This window comes from Trichosurus vulpecula, chromosome 7, assembly GCF_011100635.1.
Source record: "Trichosurus vulpecula isolate mTriVul1 chromosome 7, mTriVul1.pri, whole genome shotgun sequence".
Taxonomy (NCBI): Eukaryota; Metazoa; Chordata; class Mammalia; order Diprotodontia; family Phalangeridae; genus Trichosurus; species Trichosurus vulpecula.
Window position 1 is genome coordinate 158,824,746 of NC_050579.1, and position 24,479 is coordinate 158,849,224.

Consider the following 24,479-nt stretch of genomic DNA (forward strand, 5'->3'; position numbering starts at 1 on the left):
TAATCTTTACTATTTACTGTGATGATTATAATAGCAAAAGACTGTGTCATTTTTAGCCACATTTGCTAAAAGTATCAACTGAATGACATCTTAGAGTGGGAACTGCTATACACACACAAGTAATTATTCAACATATTACTTGAATACTGTATATAAGCCATATATAACAGTATATGGAAAAGAATGAATTTCCTACACAAGGTCCTAAAACATAATTAGATCTCAGCAATTAACATTAGTATCATTGAAATCAACAGATGAAAAACACAAGACTGAATAATTATTTTATGACCTAAAAGTTCCTTCCAGCAGAATTATGCCGCCAAGCATTCTAGGTTGTTTGGATAATGAAATGGGAAACAAAATGTCACAAGAGTGCAATCAAGAGTACGTTAAAGACTGAAGATTCCTCTTCTCGCCTGTCCCAAAGCAGCTTTCCTCCCTTTGTCTCCACAGGACGTTACAGTACTGCAAAAATCATCATAAAAATAACTAACATATATATAGCACATTAAGGTTTGCAAAATGCTTTAACACAGATCATTCCATTTGATCCTCATAAAAAAAACTACAATAATAGTTTTTTTGTATCCCTTAGGTCTTTTAGCATAGTCAATAACAAATATCTGAATACCATACACACAGACATTTCCAGAATGACCTGTATAAATGATAAAGAAAATACCTTTCAAGTTTTTAAATAGGAAGAATATTTACATTTTGTTCTTTTAGATACTAAATTTGACTAGATTGTAAAAATGCATAATAAACAACATTTTATTTTAATTCAACTAAGTTTTACATTTATTCAGCAACACTTATATGCACAAGTGTAGATAAGACAGAGATCCCAGACCTCACACATTCTAATAGGGAGTAATTACACATATACAAACAACTGTAATACAAAATAATACACAAGGTTGTTGGTGTAAATAAGATCAGAGGTGTAAAATTATATATAGTTGAGATTCCATGAGCAAAAATGTCACACCAGGGGGTCCTATAGGGGCATGTGGAATAAAGGAAGGCTTCATTAAGAAAGTGGTGATTGTTAAGTTTCCTCTTAAAGACTAGGTAGGAATTGAACAGATAAAAGAGTGGAAAGGGAGAATATTGCAGGCACAGAGGCAAAGGTACGAAAGCATGGGACATGTTTGGAGGACAAAAAGTAGTTTGGCTGAAATATATAGAAGGAAATACTACGAGAAAAGGCTAGAAGCAAAAGATGCCAGCAAAAGATGTTTTAGTTAAACTTGGTAGGCAACAGCATGAGGTTACAGATTTTTTAATCATTTTTTTATTTAATATTTTAGTTTACAACACTGATTTCCACAAGATTTTGAGCTACAAATTTTCTCCCCATTTCTATCCTCCCCCCTATTCCAAGATGGTATATGTTCTGATTGCCTCGTTCCCCAGTCAGCCCTCCCTTCTGTCACACCACTCCATCCCCCCATCCCCTTTCCCCTTACTTCCTTGTAGGGCAGGATAGATTTCTATGCCCCATTCCCTATATATCTTGTTTCCCAGCTGCATGCAAAAACAACTTTTTTTTTTGAGCATCTGCTTTTAAAAATTTGAGTTCCAAATTCTCTCCCCTCTTCCCTTCCCACCCACCCTCCCTAAGAAGGCAAGCAATTCAACATTGGTCATACATGTATCATTATGTAAAACACTTCCACTATACTCATGTTGTGAAAGGCTGACTATATTTCCTTCCATCCTATCCTGTCTCCCTTTATTCAATTTTCTCCCTTGACCCTGTCCCTTTTCAAGTGTTTGCTTTTGATTACCTCCTCCCCATATCTGCCCTCCTTTCTATCATCCCCCCTTTTTTTATTCCCTTACCCTTACTTTCCTGTGGAGTAAGATACCCAATTGAATGCATATGTTACTCCCTCCTCAAGTTAAATCTGATGAAAGCAAGATTCACTCATTCCACCTCACCTGCCCCCTTTCCCCCTCCAATAGAACTGCTTTTTCTTGCCACTTTTATGTGAGATAATTTACACCATTCTATCTCTCCCTCTCTCAATATATTCCTCTCTCACTCCTTAATTTTATTTTATTTCTTAGATATCATCCCTTCATATTCAACTCACCCTGTGCCCTCTGTCTTTACATATATGTATAATCCCTTCAACTACCCTAATACTGAGAAAGGTCTCATGAATTACACACATCATCTTCCCATGTAGGAATGTAAACAAAACAGTTCAACTTTAGTAAGTCCCTTGAGAATTCTCTTTCTTGTTTAGCTTTTCATGCTTCTCTTGATTCTTGTATTTAAAAGTCAAATTTTCTATTCAGCTCTGGTCTTTTCATTGAGAAAGCTTGCAAATCCTCTATTTTATTCAAAATCCATATTTTGCCTTGGAGCACTATACTCAGCTTTGCTGGGTAGGTGATTGTTGGTTTTAATCCTAGCTCCTTTGACCTCCAGAATATCATATTCCAAGCTCTTCAATCCCTTAATGTAGAAGCTACTAGATCTTGTATTATTCTGCTTGTGTTTCCACAATATTCAAAGTGTTTCTTTCTAGCTGCTTGCAGTATTTTCTCCTTGACCTGGGAGCTCTGGAATTTGGCTACAATATTCCTAGGAGTTTTCTTTTTGGGATCTTTTTCAAGAGGTAATTGGTGGATTCTTTCAATTCCTATTTTACCCTCTGGTTCTAGAATATCAGGGCAGTTCTCCTTGATAATTTCTTAAAAGATGATGTCTAGGCTCTTTTTTTAATCATGGCTTTCAGGTAGTCCAATAATTTTTAAATTATCTCTCCTGGATCTATTCTCCAGGTTAGTGGTTCTTCCAGTGAGATATTTCACATTGTCTTGCATTCTTTCATTCCTTTGGTTCTGTCTTATAATATCTTGATTTCTCATAAAGTCACTAGCTTCCACTTGCTCCAACCTAATTGTTAAGGTGGTATTTTCTTCAGTGGTCTTTTGGACCTTGTAAAGGCAATCAGTAAATAAGAAGAGAAGATCTCTCTCCACTGCACCCCCCCTTGCCCCTTTGAATAGGCTTCAGGTGGGGTTCCAGGTGGGGCCAATGAAGGGAGGTCTGATTATATCTTTGCTCCCAAGTAGGCCCCAAACCCCTAGCTACAAGTCATTTAACCAGGTGCCTCAGTTTCCTTATCTGTTACTGAGTGGGAAAGAGATTAGAATATATTTAAGGTCCCTTCTGGCTTTGAAAATTCTATAATTCCCTTGTTCTAACAAGATTCAATTCAATAAGTATTTAGTAAGTGCTTACTATGTGCCACCAACTACAGTAAATGATGGGAATAGAAAGACAAAAATAAAACATTTCTTGACTTCAAGGAGCTAACATTTGACCAAGGTAGGCGTTGGGGCTGGTATGGGGTAGGAACAATATGTACACAGATAAACAAATATAAAAGATAAAAAAGTAAATAAAACTAATTTCAGAGATGGGGAGAGCATTAACAACTACGGGGATCAGAAAAAGGCTTCTGGCAGGAGGAAGCACATGAGCCTTGTTTTGAAGGAATCACACACAGCATCAGTAAACAAGAAATAATTGTCAGTGATGGAACAAGGGAGCAGAAAGTGATTCCCAGAGAAAGTCGCAGAAATACTTCCATGTTTGCTCCTTATGACATGGAAGACAAGTCACTTAACTTTTCTGTGCCCCCAGGCAACTATCTGTAAATTGCAGAAATAGTGGCCTATGGGTACTGGAAAGGGGGAGTTAATTCAATAGAAACTTTCTACAGGGATGAAATCACAGATCCAGATTAAAAACAAGAAAAAAGAGGGGAAAAATGGTTTGAAAGAGAAGGAAAGAAAGAATAGTATTTATAAATGGTCAGGATGGTGGTAATGAAAAATATAAACTTCTAGTATAGAGATGCGTGTCTCCCTTAACTTTGTTATGGGAATTTTTTACTTCCTTTTATTCCTCCTACATCTTTTCATTAATATTAACCTCACCTGTCCAAAACCTGTCCCATGGGATCTAAAAATGTACTTCGAGCCCTAAATAATTTAAGAAAGCACTTAAATGTCTAAATGTACTTAGAGCCTTAACATTAAACATTAGAGCCTTATCCATAGACAAGAAGCCAGAGGAAGAATGTCAACTGTCTCTTACTCCTTGTTAGGATGCATAAATCCTCCATCTCAATCAGACTATTTGTGTTTCCTCTAAATGTAGTTTAATCTGTAACCTGACTTAGTTTTACCTATAGAGTTTATATGATGAAGTTTGTTTCCTTAGGAAATGAAGGAGACTATGACTGTTTAACTAAATCTGTTCAACTTTTATGACATTGAAAGTATGGGATTATGGAGCTATCTTCTCTTTAGCTTTTATGGCCTAAGAGGGATGTACAAGATTGCAATATATAAATGAATTATTTCTCTGTATTCTGACTTAATTTTGCCTGTAAGAAACCTTGTCAAAATCAACATGATTGTTCAGGTTTTCCCAATTTATGCCTGAGCATAATAATTAAACCTAAGGTTTTTTTTTTTTTTACCCAAGATTCCTTAATTTCTGCATTCAGATAAATATATATTTGGCAGTAGTTACCCACTACATGAACTCAGAAAGGAGATATTTCTCCCATAAGAACTTCATGATGGTAACTGGGAGTCCCAAAGCATCCAAGCAAGTGTCAAGTTGACTTGAACATGTGAGCCCACTCAGAAGACACCCACCGGTCGTGATGAAAAACAATCAACTTCCAGAAGAGAGGGAAGTGTCTCCCTTAACTTCATGACCATAATTGATACCCCAAAGCATCTTAGCAAGGATCAAGTTGACCTGAACCCCCGCTCAGAAGACACCCTCCAGAACTGGGTAAGAACACCGGTATCAGTTCCTAATTTGAGGCGTTGATCTGTAAAGGGGAATGAATCCTGGGACCAGACTTGATGGACAGCCAGCGGTGACCATGACCTTGATCTTGACCATGACAGTGACCGTGACCCAGCTGGGAGGTGAAGCCTCCAGCCCCAAGGTTTCCCCATTTCCCACCATCCCAGGAAGACGCAGCTCCTCCTCTCGCCCCCTCAGGAAGCCCACCTCAGCGGGGCCACCTTCCGCCAGACCACAGCCTCGGAGGGGCCAAGAAACCGAGAGGGACTGAGCCCTAGCCCTAGCAAGGCCAGGCAGGCACCACAGGGCCATCCATCCTGGCTCCGCCTCCCTGGGGCTCCGTCACTGACCTTTCCGAAGGGGCCTCCCGGGGGCGGTCGCAGGGGCGGAGGCAGCGGCGATGGCTGCAGCTGCCCGAGCCCCCAACAAGGCGCATCTGTCCCGCACCCGGCTCTGCACCAGGGGCCGCAGAGTAACCCAGGGCGACAGGGACGCCGCCATCTTGGAGAGGGAAAGGGCGATAAAACTTTATTGAGACTAAAGGAAGGACAGGGGAACAAAAGAAGCCAATCAGGTTCCTCGGCCTGGTGCTGGCTCCTCCTCAGAGCCAGGAATGAACTGGCTGAGGAACCTGAACCGCAGACCGGGAGCCGTAGGACCTGAGGGGCGAAATGAGCCACGCCGGCCACCGTTGGGGCAGCCTCCTCTCTTCCTGGAACTGCTCGCCCCAGGACTACAACCCCCAGAGTGCCCTGCGACCAGTTGGGCTGTTGTTCAGGAGCATTTAGACTTGAAAGATTTTGAACATCATTCAAATCCCAGGGTTCTTAACTTTTGTTTTTCTTTTAAATGTCGTGGGCAGTCTACTGAAGACAGTGGACCCCTTCCTCAGAATAATGTTTTAAAATGCTTAAAATAAAGAGCATTGGTTTTTAGAGAAAACCAATTATATAGAAACAATTACCTAAATATTTTAAACAACTCAAGTTTAGGAACCCCAGGCCCTTAAGAACCCCTGTTGGTCTAGTGCCCAATCCCGTACGTTCTCCTTAGGGTAGCAGTCAATTTAAGGGGGTCCCACAGTTACCGAGGTCTGGCTGCTTCTAATAACTGAAAATTTTGTAGAATACTTGAACAGTAAGTGTGGTCATGTTGTCAAAGAAATTATGCGGTCACTGATCTCTTGCCCACTTAAACCAAGATCACAAGACCAAAAACGAAAAAAAAAAGTGCCACAGGTACGCAGTTTAGAAGCAAAAAAGTAACCTAGAGCCCTGAGAAGTCCAGCGACTTGACCAGCATCACACAGAAAGTAAATCAGAGACAACTTGGTCCAAAGGCTTCATGAGTCAGGCCAGGACTCTAAAACATTAAACCCTACTACTTGCTACTATTGCTTTCCTAAAGACAGAGTGCAAAACACACACACACACACACACACCCTCTATACTTCTCTAAGAAGACGCCCAATTTGATAATCCCATATCTTATAAGAGAAGTAATTTGGCAGAATAGACAGAGAGCTGGTCTCAGAGCCACTGACTACCAATGGGCTACCTGCAGTATCCTACCAGTCATTTAAACAAGCTAATATTGATCCAGATCAATGATCAAATGTATACTAACAATAGTAAACACACATACACGCAAAATACCTATTAATAGTTAATCATTTAGGAAGAAAGCAGGGAATTTACAATGCATAACACAAATATCTTACCTCTATATAAAACTGATAGCAGTCACTATACATGGAAGTGTATATGTATATAATCTGTCCTCTGAGACAATTTAATAGTTATACTCATCTGGGATATAGTCTGGCTCTATAGTAGGGGAAAGAATTAAGTTCTTCAAGGCCTCCAGAAGTTTCCTTATCCTTGACCCTGTTTCCATTTTCCAATGCTGATCCAGTGGAATTCAGCTTCTGACAAACCAATTCCAAATTCCTTTCTCAAGTTCACCTTGTGCTCACCCAGTCCTTTGTTGTATTGAAATGCAACTCATTCTCCTTGGGTATTCTCTGCCATTGCTGTCCCAAAGTGAGCCACCTTGACCTCTGGTCCCAAGCACCATTGGCCCTCTAGGCCAAGAGTAGTCTTTCTTGCTAGTCAAGCTTCTTCAGTGAAAAGGGGCTACTGGGAATCAGCCATATTTTGTCTGTATGGGCCACAGAGGGCCAACTTGTGTTGTCTCTGACTATCCTCTCAATAGATGGAGTCATTGCCATCCTCTCCAAGGTCCTGATTTACTCTAACTGGTGGATTTTCCTTGGTGCACACACAATTGATAGGTAGAGGTTAGCATTTCATCACTGTACCAGTTTTCTATTCCCTTGGATTAGTCTAATATGGTCCCTATACTACACAGGTGCTAGCTGCCCTCTGTCCTCTGAAGCATACCTCTCACCTTAACACAAAATCAGACATCTTTTCTCTTTCCTATAGGAGTCAATCAAGGAACTTTCCATTGGGACCCTGTGTACTTTCAGCACCATCAAAATGACTGCCCAGTATCTTCAAACATTCAAATACCATGACCCTAGGTCCTTATATTTTCAAGGATTCATACAAGATTAAACAGAGGTCCCTTGAATCTAACCATCACTCTCCTATATTTTTCAGTATTTCTTCCCTACTACTCTAGCACCAACCCCATGATTAGACTCCAAGAGTTTCTCTCCTGATGCACAAGGACATCCCATGGGGAAAAACCCCTGTAATTTTCCAAACTGAAGTCCTTCTAACTGCACTTGGTTGCCTGACAGCCTGTCCCAGGTGACTTGCCCTTGCCTCTGTCACCACTAGGTCACTGCCTGATAAGAAGTGTTTTCTTATGCTCAACATGCCTTTGTTGTTTAGAATTGTTTTATTCAATTTGTGCTAAGAATAGAAACAATAAGAAAAAGAAAATGCACATTGCTTCCTGATAGAATAACTAGATAGAATGATAGAAGAAAAAAAAACCTAGAATTGTAATGCTAACTGCAAATAAACTAAACTCCCCAACAAATTAAAGTTATAAAATGGATTTTAAGGTTTTATTGGAATACATATGGGTAAAGTAGTTTCTACATTTAAAAAAATATATTTTAACATGCATTTATAATCTATTTCTCCCACTGCTCTGCTTCACCACTGAACAAAAGAAAAGAAAAAAATCATCATTGTACACATGCATAGTCCAGCAAAACAAATTCCTGCATTAGCCCGATGTGCATATCTCTCTGTATTTGAAGCTCATCACTTACCTAGTGGGTGATGAGTGGCATGTTTCATCTTCAATCCTCTGAACCAGTGATTTACCATTGCATTAATCAGAGATCTGAAGTCTTTAAAAATTGTTCTCCTTCATAAAGACATTATCGTATAAATTGTTCTATTTTTATTCTACTCAGAATCAGTTTATAGAAGTCTTCTAAGTTTCCTCTGAAACTGCCAATTTCATAATTTCTTATAGCAAAATATAATATTCCATTACATTCATATACAACAGTTGGTTAGCCATTCTTCAGTAGGACAGCTCCTAGTTTCCAATTTGGGGTTACTATAAAAACCATTGATATAAATAATTTTGCACATTGTGTACAAATTGTATGCATGGTCCTCATGTTATGATTAGATCCTGGGCTTTCTGTGACTACATCAACTTGAGGGAGGGGGCAGAGACTAAATCTCCTTCCCTGCCTCATTACATACTTATTTTTATCCCTAAAATGTAGCATGTTCCAAGTATTTTAATACATACAAAATTCCATATTTAATAACTTCGGGAATAGTATGTTCTTTAACATTTTCTCATAGAAGCCCTTTTCTGGGATCCAGGAAAGGATGTGTTACATAGGAAATCAAGGTTCTACACATCAATCCTATCCCTTCTGTGTTCTTCTTGTATTTAATTTAGCTTTTTTAAAGAACTTTTAAATGTTTTTAACATTCTTCACAAGCCTTCCTTACACTTCTCAAAGTGCTGTGCCATTCTTATGCATCTACCTTCAGTTTCATGTATGGGTCCATTGATTTTAAATCTGAAAAAAAAACCAAAAAACCTTTTAAAATTAGAGCTCACAGAGCCAAGATGGTGGCTGGAAAGCACGGACTTGCTTAAGCTCTCCCCCAAATCCCTCCAAACACCTGTAAAAAATGGCTCTGAACAAATTCTAGAGCTGTAGAACCCACGAAATAGCAGAGGGAAACAGGTCTCCAGCCCAGGAGAGCCTGGATGGTCGCTGGGAAGGGTCTATCACACGGTACTGGGAGCAGAGCACAGCCCAGTGTGGGCCGCACCAGGACAGACCAGACCTGGAGTTAGCCGGCCAGAACAGGCCTTAGGGCCATGAATCATGGAACTGTGGCAGTTACCAGACTTCTCAACCCACAAATGCCAAAGAGCAGGTTAGTGGGAAACTGTGGGATCAAGGTGAGAGTGGTCCAGCCCCATCCCTGAGCATGGAAGAGGTGGTACAGCAGTGGCAGTGGCGGTAGCAGGAAGCTCCTGAGGCTGCTTCCAGAGCTCCAGTGTCAGCTGCTTCCCAAGTCCCTGGCTCACATGGTGGGAGGAATCTAGCAGCAGATCGGACCAGGAGTGCAAGGAGTGCTTTGTGGGCACAGAGGCAGTTTCTCTTGCTGTGCCCTGCTTGGATCTGGATTGCAGTCCTGGTTAGCCGTTCTTGGGGGAGGAGGAATGCTGCTGTGACAGAGCCTGGGGTGATGGTGGAGTAGAAGTAGCTCTGAAAACAGCAGTGCTTGGACCCTAAAGCTTGGGACAAAGTACTCTCTCCTCTACAAGCAATCATACTCTGACAAAAAGCTCAAGGGTCAAGTAGTTGGCTGGGAACATGAACAGTCAGCAAAAACGAACTCAGACTCAAACTCAAACTCTAGATTCCTTTTTTGGTGACAAAGAAGATCAAAACATACAGCCAGAAGAAGTCAACAAAGTCGAAGAGCCTACATCAAAAGCCTCCAAGAAAAACATGAATTGGTGTCAGGCAACGGAAGAGCTCAAAAAGGACTTGGAAAAGCAAGTAAGATAATTAGAGGAAAAATTGGGATGAGAAATGAGAGTGATGCAAGAAAATCATGAAAAACAAGTCAATGACTTGCTAAAGGAAACCCCCCAAAATACTGAAGAAAATAACACCTTAAAGAATAGACTAACCCAAATGTCAAAAGAGCTCTAAAAAGCCAATGAGGCAGAATAAGACAAATGGAAAAGGAGGTCCAAAAGACCACTGAAGAAAATACCACCCTAACAATTAGATTGGAGCAAGTGGAAGCTAGTGACTTTATAAGAAATCAAGATATTATAAAGCAGAACCAAAGGAATGAAAAAATGCAAGACAATGTGAAATATCTCATTGGAAAAACCACTAACCTGGAGAATAGATCCAGGAGAGATAATTTAAAAGTTATTGCACTACCTGAAAGCCATGATCAAAAAAAGAGCCTAGACATCATATTTAAAGAAATTATCATGGAAAACTTCCCTGATATTCTAGAACCAGAGGGTAAAATAGGAATTGAAAGAATCCACCAATTGCCTCTTCAAAAAGATCTCAAAAAGAAAACTCCTAGGAATATTTTAACCAAATTCCAGAGTTTCCAGGTCAAGGAGAAAATACTGCAGAAAATACCCAGAAAGAAACAATTTGAATGTTGTGGAAACACAATCAGGATAACACAAGATCTAGCAGCTTCTACATTAAGGGATTGAAGGGCTTGGAATATGATATTCCGGAGGTCAAAGGAGCTACGATTAAAACCAACAATCACCTACCCAGCAAAGCTGAGTATAATGCTCCAAGGTAAAACATGGATTTTCAATAAAATAGAGGACCTTCAAGCTTTCTCAATGAAAAGACCAGAGCTGAATAGAAAATTTGACTTTTAAATACAACAATCAAGAGAAGCATGAAAAGGTAAACAAGAAAGAGAATTCATAAGGGACTTACTAAAGTTGAACTGTTCTGTTTACATTCCTACATGGGAAGATGATGTGTGTAATTCATGAGACCTTTCTCAGTATTAGGGTAGTTGAAGGGAATATACATACATACATACATATATATATATATATATATATATATATATATATATATATATATATAAAGAGAGAGAGAGAGAGAGAGAGAGAGAGGGCACAGGGTGAGTTGAATATGAAGGGATGATATCTAAGAAATAAAATAAAATTAAGGGGTGAGAGAGGAATATATTGAGAGAGGGAGAAAGGGAGAGATAGAATGGGGTAAATTATCTCACATAAAAGTGGCAAGAAAAAGCAGTTCTGTTGGAGGAGGAAAGGGGGCAGCTGAGGTGGAATGAGTGAATCTTGTTTTCATTGAATTTGACTTAAGGAGGGAATAACATAAACACTCAATTGGGTATCTTACTCCACAGGAAAGTAAGGGAAAGGGAATAAAAAAAGGGGAATGATAGAAAGGAGGGCAGATGGGGGAGGAGGTAATCAAAAGCAAACACTTTTGAAAAGGGACAGGGTCAAGGGAGAAAACTGAATAAAGGGAGACAGGATAGGATGGAAAGAAATATAGTTAGCCTTTCACAGCATGAGTATTGTGGAAGTGTTTTACATAATGATACGTGTGTGACCTATGTTGAATTGCTTGCCTTCCTAGGGAGGGTGGGTGGGAAGGGAAGAGGGGAGAGAATTTGGAACTCAAATTTTTAAAAGCAGATGCTCAGAAAAAAGAGTTCTTTTTGCATGCAGCTGGGAAACAAGATATATAGGGAATGGGGCATAGAAATCTATCCTGCCCTACAAGAAAGTAAGGGGAAAGGGGATGGGGGGGTAGTGGGGTGACAGAAGGGATGGTTGACTGGGGAATGAGGCAATGAGAATATATGCCATCTTGGAATGAGGGGAACGGTAGAAATGGGGAGAAAATTTGTAACTCAAAATCTTGTGGAAATCAGTGTTGAAAACTGAAATATTAAATAAAAATGATAAAATTCAAAAAACAATCAGAGCTCAATGGAGAACACTTTAATGGAGCTATGTGGGTCTCTTTTAGACACTTCCCTCTTGGTTAGAATAATTTAGGATTATATTATCAAAATGTCATTCTTTGAGCTTCTCATTCCTCTTCAGCTGACTTCTTTAAAAAACATTCACAGATCATGGGGTCAGAGCTAGAACTAGGGTAGAGGAAGCAGGGTTTTGTTTTGGGGTGGAACATTTGATCTATAATGGGACACTTAGGGTGCTGACAAGATTTTGTTCCTTTAAGGAAGAAGGCAAGGGTGAGGGGGCAGATCTCAGAAGGGAAACCTCTAACAGGATGGTGAAATCAACTAGCAGCCAGCTTCTTCTAAGAGAAGCTACTTGGTTGTAGCCTTCTCTAGCTCTCAGGTTCCCTGGGGCAAAAGGGGAGAGAAGGCAAAGGCCATGCCAAAGTGGCAGGCAAGACCTGAGATCTGGCCTAGCTTAGGGGTGGGGAGAGAAAGGCCAGACCATGACCAGAGGCTTGGTGATCTGGTCTACTTGGTGTTGCCATCAGCTAATAGTGGCCCGAGTTCCCAAACAATAACATGGAAGACAGAAGAGCGATGGGTATTCAGATGGGTATAGAGGTAGTTATGTAGATGATCTGCTGCCCATAGCCCAACTCATCCTGACATATTCTGGGTTATGCTGAAGCCCTTGTTTCCCCCAGAGTGAGTTGGTAGGCTCCTCTCCTTTGTATGGGTGAGCTTAAGGTTAGAGAGCCCCTGGGAAGGACTAAAGGGTCTCCTTAACTCAGCTATTCCTCCTCAGTCAATAGTCCAGGGTCCAGTACCACCAACTAAACCTTGATCTTATCTCCAAAGATCAAATTTCAACAGTGTATCTGAAAGAGCTTTGGATTAGTAGTCTGAAGACCTAGGTTCTAAGCCCTGCTCTAATATAAACTCTGGGTCTGATTTTTCCTTTATAAAATAAAGGGAATGAACAAGATCTAGGTTCTTTCCACCAGGAGTTGAATGAATATGACTTTGGGCAACTCACTCCCCTTTTCTGGATCCTCAGTTTCCTCTCTTGTAAAAGAAAAGAGTTTGACTAAATGGTGATGCCCCCAACTTTCATATATTTATGATCCAGTCTTTGAATTATCCAGGACTCTTTCCTCCCATCTCTCTTCTTCAACCTACCATTCCTGGAAGGAGAGGTCAGTATGGGGGAAGAAACGTACATCTATCTACTCTGCATGCCCAGAACAAGGATGGTTTTAAGAAGGGAGAAACAATATAGAGATGGGAGACCTAAGAGAATGTAAGTTGCTCAAAGGCAGAAATTATTTCACTTTTGTGTTTGTGTCCTCAATGCCTAGCACAGTGCCTGGAACATAGGGCACTATGATTTGGGGCATTTTTTGAAGTGGTTGTGAATACGTTTAATAAATGCTTGTTGAATATTGATTGATTGATTGAGCCTTAAGCCCACTTCCAGTTCTATCTAAGATCATATATTGAGGGTTTAGGTACTTATATGTGTTAAGGTGGGAAGGAGCTATCAATCGGGGTATGCTTGAGTAGCCCTCAAAAGCAATTGTTAAATTTTCAATATTAGCATTTACAGCTTAGAAATCAGCAATATGACAAACCAGAGATTTTTTTTTTGGTTTTGTTGCTTGTGTAGACTAAAGAAAGTGATGGAGAAAATGTTAATAATGCTAACTAAACTTAAAAATGTGTCATGTATGTAGTCTTGTTTTTAGGGTGTTGGCTGTTAAACATTTACCAGAACCACCAACCCTCTTTCAGCTCTCTTCCTAAAAACATTGATCTGTTTTATCATAGAAATTATCACTCTACCCCTAAACCCCATTAGTCAGAGGTAACCAAGAGGTTACCAAGTATTAAGAAACAACTGACTTAGCCCTTAATTGTCAAAAATAATCATTTACAGTAGGAAGTTACCAGATGGCCAGCTTCCTCTTCCTAGGAGTATCCTCCTCAGCAATAGTGCCTTGGTGTCCCTGGAGCTCCAGCCCCAGTGGCTGGTGTCCCAGATAAAGATGCCTTCTGTGCAGCTTGGCCCAGCATAGTCTATGGACTTGTATGCAAAAATCCCTAGTCACATCTCACCTACATTTTCTCATAGGTTCATGAACTTAGTGCCAGAAAGAACCTCAGGGTCCTCTTGTTCTTCATTTTACAGAAGAGGAAACTATCCCAACTTAGTTAAGTAATTTCCTCAGTCATACAGGTAGTAATTTAGCAGAACTGAGATTTGAACCAGAATCTTTCACCTCCAATTGTGCTGCTCTTTTAGCAGCGTCATGAGGATGACACCACTTTACTCCAAACTTGTTGAACTTTTCTTTCTTCAAGCAAGCAGTGTTCATCAGATTATTCCTGGAATTCTCCTCCTTATAGCCATGAATTTTAAGATGAGTAGTCACTTTCTCCCAAGGTTCCTGTAATCTCTGCTTCACACACAACTTCCTTCTTCTTACTTAGAATCAGTTCTAAAGCAGTACTTGTCTTGCTCTTCCTTTATCTTTTGGAAAATGAAATTATCATCAAGGCAAGTAAAGAGATCCATCAAATGTTCTGTTTTTAAAAGAAAGAGAATTCCAATTGATGTCTGGATAGTTGAAGTCCTCATTATTATAATAGCCTGCTTCTGCCAATGTGTCAGGAACTTGTGAACTATTTATTTCTTCCATCTAGTGTGTTTTGTTTGAAGGAAAGAAACATACTAATACTCTGATGCAGTGACCTCACATAATTGCCCCCCAAAATTGAATTTTGTTTGTTTCATTCTGAATATATTTAGTTATATCTGTGCTGCTTCTGCCCATGGAATGTAAGCTCCTTGAGGGGAGAGTGCTTCATTTTTGTATCTGCAGGGTCCAACACAGGACTTGGCACCCTTTAATTAATGCTTACTTGATTGATTCTATACTCTACCACAACTTAAGTGTTTCAACACAAGATCTCCTGCAACTCTGTCTTTTAATCAATGAACTTGCAACAGTGAATGTAGTTTGATGCAGCACATTGAATGTCAAACTTAGAGGCAAAGGATCTGGGTTCATGTCCAGGCTCTCATCTATGATGTATTTGATCTTGAGCAAATTAAAGAATCTTTCTGGGATTTGGCTTTTTTTTCACCTGTAAAATGAGAGGGTTAGTCTAGATAACATCTAAGATCCTTTCTTACTCCAAACCTATGCTTCTTTAATCACAATGAAACACTCCCGGGCCTATTTTATAGATGGAAAGCTTTAAACATAAGAACTAAATTCAAATACCTGAGTGAACTGAAAATAAAACCCTGGACTCTTGTTCCTCTTTCATAGCTTTAGCCATCACAGAAAGTTCCTTCCCATTGCAATTGCTTCTAATTAGATGAGACATTTTAGAACCTCAGAAAAAAGAACAAGTATGTTTCAACTAAGAAATAACATAGAGGATGGGGGCAGAACCACGATGATGGGGAGAAGCCAAGAATTTGCCTGAGCCCTCCCCTGTTTCTCTCAGAAACAATGTTAAATTAAGCCTCTAAAAGAATTCTGAAGCAAAAGAATCCGTGAAAAGACAGAGTGAAACAATTTTCTAGCCCAAGATAACTTAGAAGGACTTCAGGAAAGGTCTGTCTCACTTGGGTAAAGGGGGAGTGCGGCCCAGCACAGGGAGTGTCTAGTCAAGCCGATAAGAGGCTCTTAGCCACAGTGCAGATCAGCAACCAAGGCCCTGAGGATGTGGCTCAGCAGGCTAGCTATAAGGCCACTAGTCCCAGCACAGCAGGCAAACTGCCAGCCCCAGAGGCCCTGACCCAGAAAGAAAGTAACCAGGCCCCTGTCTCCCTGTGCAAGAAGCTTGGGACAGTGCCCCTTACACCACAAGTGCAGAGTTCAACCTTTAAAAATGGCCTTTAAATTAAAATTAAAAATATCAAAATAAAAATTAAATTAAATTTAAAATGCTTTTAAAATGAGCTGAAAGCACAATAAGAGCTACTATGCTACTATGCTTAGTATGCTAAGCTACTATGGTGACAAGAAAGATCAAAACACAAACTCAGAAGAAGACAACAATATCAAAATGCCTGTATGTGAAGCTTCAAAGGGTAATATGAATTGGTCTTGATCCCAGAAAGTCTTGGAAGAGCTCAAACAGGATGTTAAAAATCAAGTAATGTGGAGGCCTAGGGATAGGGTCTGACTTCGATGTGGTCTAGCTACTGTTGAGAACGTGCAGAACGGCATGTGGAGATTCAGCTATATCTTGTTTAAGCCTCCTAGGCCTGTGCAAGGCAAGGCCATCTGAGGCAAGGGCTTTGCAAGGCAACAACATACAAAGATAAGAGGTCGTGGTTCCAGAACCACCCTTGCAGCTGTTAGCCACATGGGAAAGAACAGAAATGTTTCAGTATGGCTATCTGCATGGGAATGATCAGGAATGTTTCAATATAGTGAGTATGGTGTATCTAAGCTACCTGGGCTACTTGAGCTATGTGGCAGGATGTTCCAGTAAAGTAACAAATCAATGCATGAGGTAATGGCTCAGAAACAGTATAAAAGTCTTTTGCTTGCCTGAATAAAGTTGAATTCTGATTCAGACTCCCCCCAACTCAAGTCATTTCATTTCTCCACAGAGCCCGTGAAGCTGCCAGTTAGCTTCAAAGTAAGAGAGGTAGAAGAAAAATTGGGAAAAGAAATTAGAATTATGCAAAAGAATTAGGAAAAAAGTTAACAGTTTGGAAAAGGAAGCACAAAAACCAACTGAAGAAAACAACTCCATGAAAAAAATAGAATTGGCCAAATGAAAAAAAAAAAACATCCACTGAAGAAAACAACTCCTTTAAAAGAGGAATTGGCCAAATGGAAAAGGATGTACAAAAGCTAACTGAAGAAAATAATTCTTCAAAAATTAGAATTGGGCAAGTGAAAGCTAATGACCCTATAAGACATTAAGAATCAGTCAAACAAAATCAAAAGAATGAAAAGTAGAAGAAAATGTAAAATACCTCAATGGAAAAACAAGTGACCTGGAAAACAGATCCAGGAGAGATAATTTAAGAATTATTGGACTACCTGAAAGCCATGATAAAAAAGAGAGAGAGCCTGGACAGCATCTTTCAAGAAATTATCAAGGAAAACTGCCCTGATATTCTAGAACCAGAGAGTAAAATAGTCCCTGAAAGAATCCACTGATCACCACCTGAAAGAGATTCCAAAATGAAAACTCCAAGAAATACTGTAGCCAAATTGCAGAACTATCGGGTCAAGGAAAAATACTGCAAGCATCCAGAAAAATACAATTCAATTATCCAAGAGCCACAGTCAGAATTACACAAGATTTAGTAGCTTCTACATTAAAGGAACAGAGGAATTGGAATATGATATTCCAGAAGGCAAAAGAGATTGGGTTACAACCAAGAATCAGCTACCCAACAAAACTGAGCATAATCTTTCAGGGGAAAAGATAGAAATTCAATGAAATTAGGAAATTTCAAACTTTCCTGATGAAAAAACCAGAGCTGAACAGAAAATTTGATCTTCAAATACAGGACTCAAGAGAAGCATAAAAAGGTAAACAGGAAAGAAAAAACAACATGGTATTGAATAAGCTGTTTACATCCCTACATGGAAAAATGATCCTTGTAACTCTTAAGAACTATATCTCTATTGTTGTTACTGTTGTTTGCCCTTTGTTCTCAAAGAAGACCGTGACATCAAAGAGGTGATGCCATGATGTGCAAGTGAATTGGATTTAAGTGAGGGAGGGCTCTACAAGGGCACTACCCTCATTTTCTCCTGCAGAGCCATCTGGGTCCAGTAGCAAGATATAGATCAGGATGACTGAAAATGGCCCTGGATATAGGGAGAGACCTTGGCCTTTTTAAGCTAAGGTCTTTAACAGTTCTCTGTTTGACTGAGGCAACATGCAATCAATGATTAAGGCTAGGTAAGAAATGAAGCAGAGAATGGCCTGTTTTACCTAGTTAAAAAAAATCATGTTATTCAATAAGATTACACTGTTTACATCCCTACATGGGAAGATGATATTTGTGACGCTTGAGAATTGTATCTCTGTTAGGGCAGTTAGAAGGAATATACTTAGAGGGTTTGGGTATAAGTTGATTTTGATGTAATGATAAAAGAAATTAATTAAGGGACAAAAAAAGGATTGTACTAGGAGAAAGAGGAAAGGGGCAGTATGGGGTAAATTATGTCACATGAAGAGGCATGAAAGACCTATTACAGTAGAGGGAAAGAAGTGAGGGTGTGAGCATTGTTTGAACCTTACTTTCATTGGATTTGGCTCAAAGAGGGAATAACATATACACTCAGTTGGTTATAGAAATCTATATTACCCTATAGGGAAGTAGGAAGGGAAAGGGGAAAGAAAAGGGAAGGGGTGCTAATAGAAGGGAAGGCAGATTGGGCATGGAAAGAGTCAGAAGCAAAACACTGGTGAAGAGGGACAAGGTAAAAAGAGAGAGAAAATTATAAAAATGGGGAAGAATAGGATGGAGGGAAATACACAGTGAGTAATCATAACTGAATATTAATGGGATGAACTCTCTCATAAAAAGAAAGTGAGTAACAGAGCGGATTAAAAGCCAGAATCTTACAATATGTGGTTTACAAGAAACACATTTGAGGCAGAGTTCACAGAGTAAAGGTAAAAGGCTGGAGCAGAATATATTATGCTTCAGCTAAGGTAAAACAACAACAACAACAACAGGCAGGGCTGATAATCCTGAATTCAGACAAAGCAAAAGCAAAAGTAGATCTAATTAAAAGAGACAAGGAAGGAAACTACATTTTACTAAAAGGTGGCATAGACAAAAAAGACCAAACAAATTTGAATCAAGTGGCATAACATCCAAATTCTTAAAGGAGAAGTTAGGTGAGGGGGACTCAACCTCCTCATCTCAGAACTAGATAAATCTAACCACAAAATAAACAAGAAAGAAGTTAAGGAGGTGAATAGAATTTTAGAAAAGTTAGATATGATAGACCTCTGGAGAAAACTGAATGGGAATAGAAAGGAATATACCTTTTTCTTAGCAGTACATGGCACCTACACAAAAACTGACCATGTATTAGAGCATAAACACCTCACAGCCAAATGCAGAAAGGCAGAAATATTAAATACATTCTATTCAGATTATGACACAACAAAAATTACATGTAATAAAGGGCCATGGAAAGATAGATTAAAAATCAACTGGAAATTAAATAATCTAATCCTAAAGAATGAGTGGGTCAAACAATAAATCATAGAAACAATCAGTAATTTCATCAAAGAAAATGACAATAAGTAGACAACATACCAAAATTTATGGCATGTTGCTGAATGATAAATCATTTTATCCATGTATATATTATATATATATGTATGTGTGTATACGTATATACATATATACACATATACATATACATATAATCCTCCATATTACAGTCTAGGCCCTGCATGTCTTCTGACTCTCCTGCTTGGAGATATGATAGCCCCAGAGCAAAGAATGACTAACCTCTGGACTCTCCTGTTTGGAGATGTGATAAGCCTTGAGACAAACCTCCAGATTCTCCCACTTGGAGATGTGATAAGCCTTGAACAAAGGATAATTAACATTCTTGAGGTTAAACATTTGAGAAACTGCCATTCTGGGGAGCCTAGCCAGCCCCCAAGAATGATGTCTCACAAGACCCCATTGTGAGGATTGGCTCCTCTCCCAATGGGAACATCCAGCATCCAGGGTAGTTGGCAGTAAGCTTTCTTTGTTCAAGGCCTTATTTAAGTCTCGACGCAGGTAAGTCATGTTGAAATCTCACCCATGTAGAGGACACTCTGCCTGGGACTTTCCCATTCGGGACCCTGATTGATCTGTACCCCAGGATTTCCCAGCTTTGAAGGATCGGGTGTTGGAGTTCCCCTGAAAGGTGATGCATTTTTGTTGTTATTGTCTGTGTCTTTGTTGCTTTTGCTGTGATTAGCCGTGTTATTAGGAATTATTAATTATTTTTTTTGTAAATCCAATATAGCATTCCCCATCTTTTAATAAAAGCATTATTCCATTGGGAGTGTGTCATATTGCAGGTACGAATCCGAATCTAACTAAGCTTAATTGCATGGCTGCCAAAGCGGTACTTAGGGGAAATTTTATATCTCTAAATGCTTACATGAATAAAATAAAGAGCAAATCAATGAATTGGGCATGCAATTTCAGAAGCTGGAAAAAGAACAAATTTAAACTCCCCAATTAAATACCAAGTTAGACATTCTGAACATCAAAGGAGAGATTAGTAAAAATGAAAGTAAGAAAACTATTGAATTAATAAATAAAACTAAGAGCTGGTTTTATGAAAAAAGTCAATAAAAGAGATAAACCTTTGGTTAATTTGATTTTTAAAAAGAAAGAAAGAAAAAAACCAAATTACAGTATCAAAAATGAAAAGAGCGAATTCACCACCAATGAAAAGGAAATTAATGCAATAATTAGGAGCTATTTTGCCCAACTGTATGCCAATAAATCTGATAAACTAAGTGAAATGGGTGAATATTTACAAAAGTAAAAATTGCCCCAATTAATAGAAGAGGAAATAAAACATTTAAATAACAGAAAGAAATTGAACAAGCCATTGAAGTACTCCCTAAGAAAAAAATCTCCAGGACCAGCTGGATTTACAAGGGAAATCTACCAAACATTTAAAGAACAATTAATTCCAATACTATATAAAGTTTTTGGAAAAATAGGAGAAGAAAGAATTCTACCAAATTCCTTTTATGATGCAAATATGGTGCTGATACCTAAACCAGGGATAGCCCAACAGAGAAAGAAAATTGTAGACCAATTTCCCTAATGAATATTGATGCAAAAATTTTAAATAAAATATTAGCAAAGAGATTACAGCAATTTATCCTGAGAATAATGCACTATGTCCAGGTGAGTTTTATACCAGGAACGTAGGACTGGCTCAATATTAGGAAAACTATTAGTATAATTGACCATATCAATAACAAAACCAACAGAAATCATATGATTATATCGATCCAGAAAAGGCATTTGACAAAATGCAGCACCCATTTCTATTAAAAACACCAGAGAATATAAGAATAAATGGAGCTTTCTTTAAAATGATAAGTAGTATCTATCTAAAACCATCAGCAAGCATTATCTGTAATGAGGATAAGTTAGAAGCCTTCCCAGTAAGATCAGGAGTGAAACAAGGATCACCATTATCACCGCCATTATTCGATATTATACTAGAAATTTTTGCTTTAGAAATAAGAAAAGAAAAAGAAATGGAAGGAATTAGACTAGGCAGTGAGGAAACAAAACTATCACTCTTAGCAGATGATGTGATGGTATACTTAAGAATCCTAGAGGATCAATGAAAAAACTACTTGAAATCATTAGCAAAGTTGCAGGATATAAAATAAACCCACATAAATCATCAGCATTTCTGCATATTACTAACAAAACTCAGCAAGAAGAGATAGAAAGAGAAATTCCATTTAAAATAACTATAGACAATATAAACTATTTGGGAGCCTCTTGCCAAGACAAACCCAGGAACTATATGAACACAATTACAAAATATTTTTCACACAAATAAAGTCAGATCTAAACAACTGGAAAAATATCAATTTCTCATAGGTAAGCCAAGCTAATATAATAAAAAATTACAATTCTATCTAAATTAATTTACTTATTCAGTACCATACCAATCAAACTACCAAAAATTATTTTATAGAGCTAGAAGAAATAATAACAAAATTCACCAGGAAGAACAAAAGGTCAAGAATATCAAGTGATTAATGAAAAAAATGCAAAGGAAGGTGGCCTATTCATACCAGATTTATAATTATAAAGCAGCAATCATCAAAATTGGCTAAGAAATAGAGTGGTAGATCAGTGGAATAGATTAGGTCCACAAGACATAGTAGTCAATGATTATAGTAATCTACTGTTTAATAAACCCCAAAATTCTAGGTGTTGGGATAAGAAGTCACCATTTGCCAAAAATGCCAGGAAAACTGTTAAATAGTATGGCAGAAACTAGGCATACACCAATATTCCACACAGTATACCAAGGTAAGGTCAAAATGGAAACATTATTTAGACAAAAAGGGTGAGCAAGGAATAGTTTACCTGTCAGATCTGTGGAGGAGGGAAGAATTTATGACCAAACTAAAGATAGAGAACATTATGAAATGCAAAATGGATAATTTTGATCACATTAAATTAAAAAGTTTTTGCACAAACAAAACCAACACAACCAAGAGTAAAAAGAGAAGAAAAATGGGGAACAATTTTTACAGTAAGCATTTCAGATAAAGGCCTCATTTCTCAAATAAATAGAGAATTGAGTCAAATTTATAAGAATATAAATCATTCCCCAATCAATAAATGATCAAAGGATATAAACAGGCAGTTTTCAGATGAAGAAATTAAAGCTATCTATACTCATATTTTTAAGAATGCTCTAAATCACTATTGATTAGAAAAATGTAAATTAAAACAACTCTGAGATACCACCTTACACCTCTTAGATTGGCTAATGACAAAAAAGAAAAATGATAAATGTTGGAGAAAAATGTGGGAAAATTGGGACACTAATGTATTGTTGGTGGAGTTGTAAACTGATCCAACCATTCTGGAGTGCAATTAGGAACTATTCCCAAAAGTCTATAAAACTGTGCATACAACTTTGATTCAGAAATACTACTATTAGGTCTATATCCCAAAGAGATCATAAAAATGGGGGAAGGACCTACATGTACAAAAATATTTATAGCAGGTCTTGTTGTGGTGGCAAAGAATTGAAAATTGAGGGGATGCTCATCAATTGGGGAATGGCTAAACAAGCTGTGGTATCAATGTAATGGAATACCATTGTTCTATAAGAAATGATGAACAGGAAGATTTCAGAAAAACCTGGAAAGATTTATATGAACTGATGCTGAGTGAAGTGAGCAGAATCAGAATATTGTACACAGTTACAGCAACATTGTGTGATGATCAGTTAAGATTAACTTAGCTCTTCTCAGCAATACAATGATCCAAGACAGTTCTAAAGCACTCATGATGAAAAAGGCTATCCATATCCAGACAAAGAACTACGGAGTCTGAATGCAGATCAAAGTATACTATTTTCACTTTTGGGGTTTTTTGTGTCTTTTCCCATTTGTTCTGTTTCTTCTTTTACAGCATGACTAAAGTGGAAATGTGTTTACATGATTGCAGATGTATAACATATTAGATTGCTTGCCATCTTGGAGAGAGGAGATGGGAGGGAAAAAAATTTGAAACTAAAAATCTTATAAAAATGAATGTTGAAATGATCTTTACATTAATTGGAAAAACTAAAATACTATTTATTAAAAAAAGAAAGAAATAATGATTTCACAAGGAAGCCATTCCATAATAACTAATTATAGTTTCTTGGGTCAAATATCTTTTTATTAAAAAAATTCTAACATTTGCATTTTTGTATCTACAGCACGGTACAATTTATAGGTTAATTAATTTACCTTTTGAAAAGCTAAACAAGTAAGTTATACACAAATGCATAATTAACTAAAGAAAATACACACCTTTTAAAAGAGCTACATGTAACCCTAAATGTGTGTTTACTGAAGGTGCTGGAACAGTTCCAGTTAGTATTCTCAGTAAATGATATGCATTTTATAACCTTCCAACACAGGTTTCATCTTTCTTTTAAACTTAATATGAATGATATGCTTGGGCAAAAGGTAGGATATTTAAAGGAAAGACTATCATTCTGTTCTTTTTTTTTTTCTTTTTTTAACGTTGTGGATATCCTGGCAGCACAGCCTGAGCTAGGATTTTGGCAAGAGCAACAGTTACCACAAACTGTAAGGAGAATAAAGTATTTCTTCAATTGAGATAGGGCTCATGGCATCACCCTTTAGATGAACAAAGGGACTATAGGGCACTAGCAGGAGGCAACTTTGAGAAACCTGCTGTGGGAGGGGGACCCTCTGTGTTTTTATTTTTAAATAATTTTTCTGGCTCACCCAATGTAAGCTTATTTTATTGTTTCTAACCTACTGAGTGATTGCAAGTGCTACCAATATTTTCAATTATGCCTCTAGGGCAAGGTTTCAGTTGCTTTGCCCCAGTTATGCTTCTGCTTGGGAGACAAAACATGGCATCAGGGTGATAGAAGGCCATAATGATAACTTTTGAATGGTCCAACCATTAAGTTTTTTCATATTTGTAGGTCTTGTATCAGTTTTCAGACCTCCAAAAGGCCTGGAGAACATAGCTTAAGAACGAACCATTAGGAGCCCTTCTTCTCAACCTTCTTACCAATACCCCCTTTGCCTAACCCTTTCTCAGATGGACAATGACCGCTTGTCCCCACCCCTATAGGAACTCATAATCTTCTGTTCTACTCTAACACTCATACCTATTTTCTCCCTTAATGGCAACTAGGTGGCACAATGGATTGGTACTGGGCCTGGAGTCAAGAAGATTTGACTTCATGACCCTTGGCAAATCACTTAATCTTTGTTTGCCTCAGTTTCCTCAACTATAAAATGTAGACAATAACTGTACCTACAACACAGGATAGATGTGAGGATCAAATAAGATATTTGTAAAGTGCTTAGGATAGTTCCTGGCACATAGTAAGTTCTAT

General features: G+C 38.3%; 1 protein-coding gene across 2 annotated transcripts in view; it reads right to left on the reverse strand.

Annotated features, from left to right (window-relative positions):
- AFG1L (AFG1 like ATPase) overlaps positions 1-5,359 on the reverse strand; it is a 180,272-nt gene extending 174,913 nt beyond the window's left edge. For both annotated transcript variants that reach the window (XM_036769186.1, XM_036769187.1), the window contains exon 1: positions 5,206-5,359. In XM_036769186.1, coding sequence (XP_036625081.1) covers positions 5,206-5,356 — 151 coding nt within the window. In that variant the 5' untranslated portion in view covers positions 5,357-5,359. The remainder of the gene's footprint in view (positions 1-5,205) is intronic.
- Between the last annotated feature and the right edge of the window lie 19,120 nt (positions 5,360-24,479).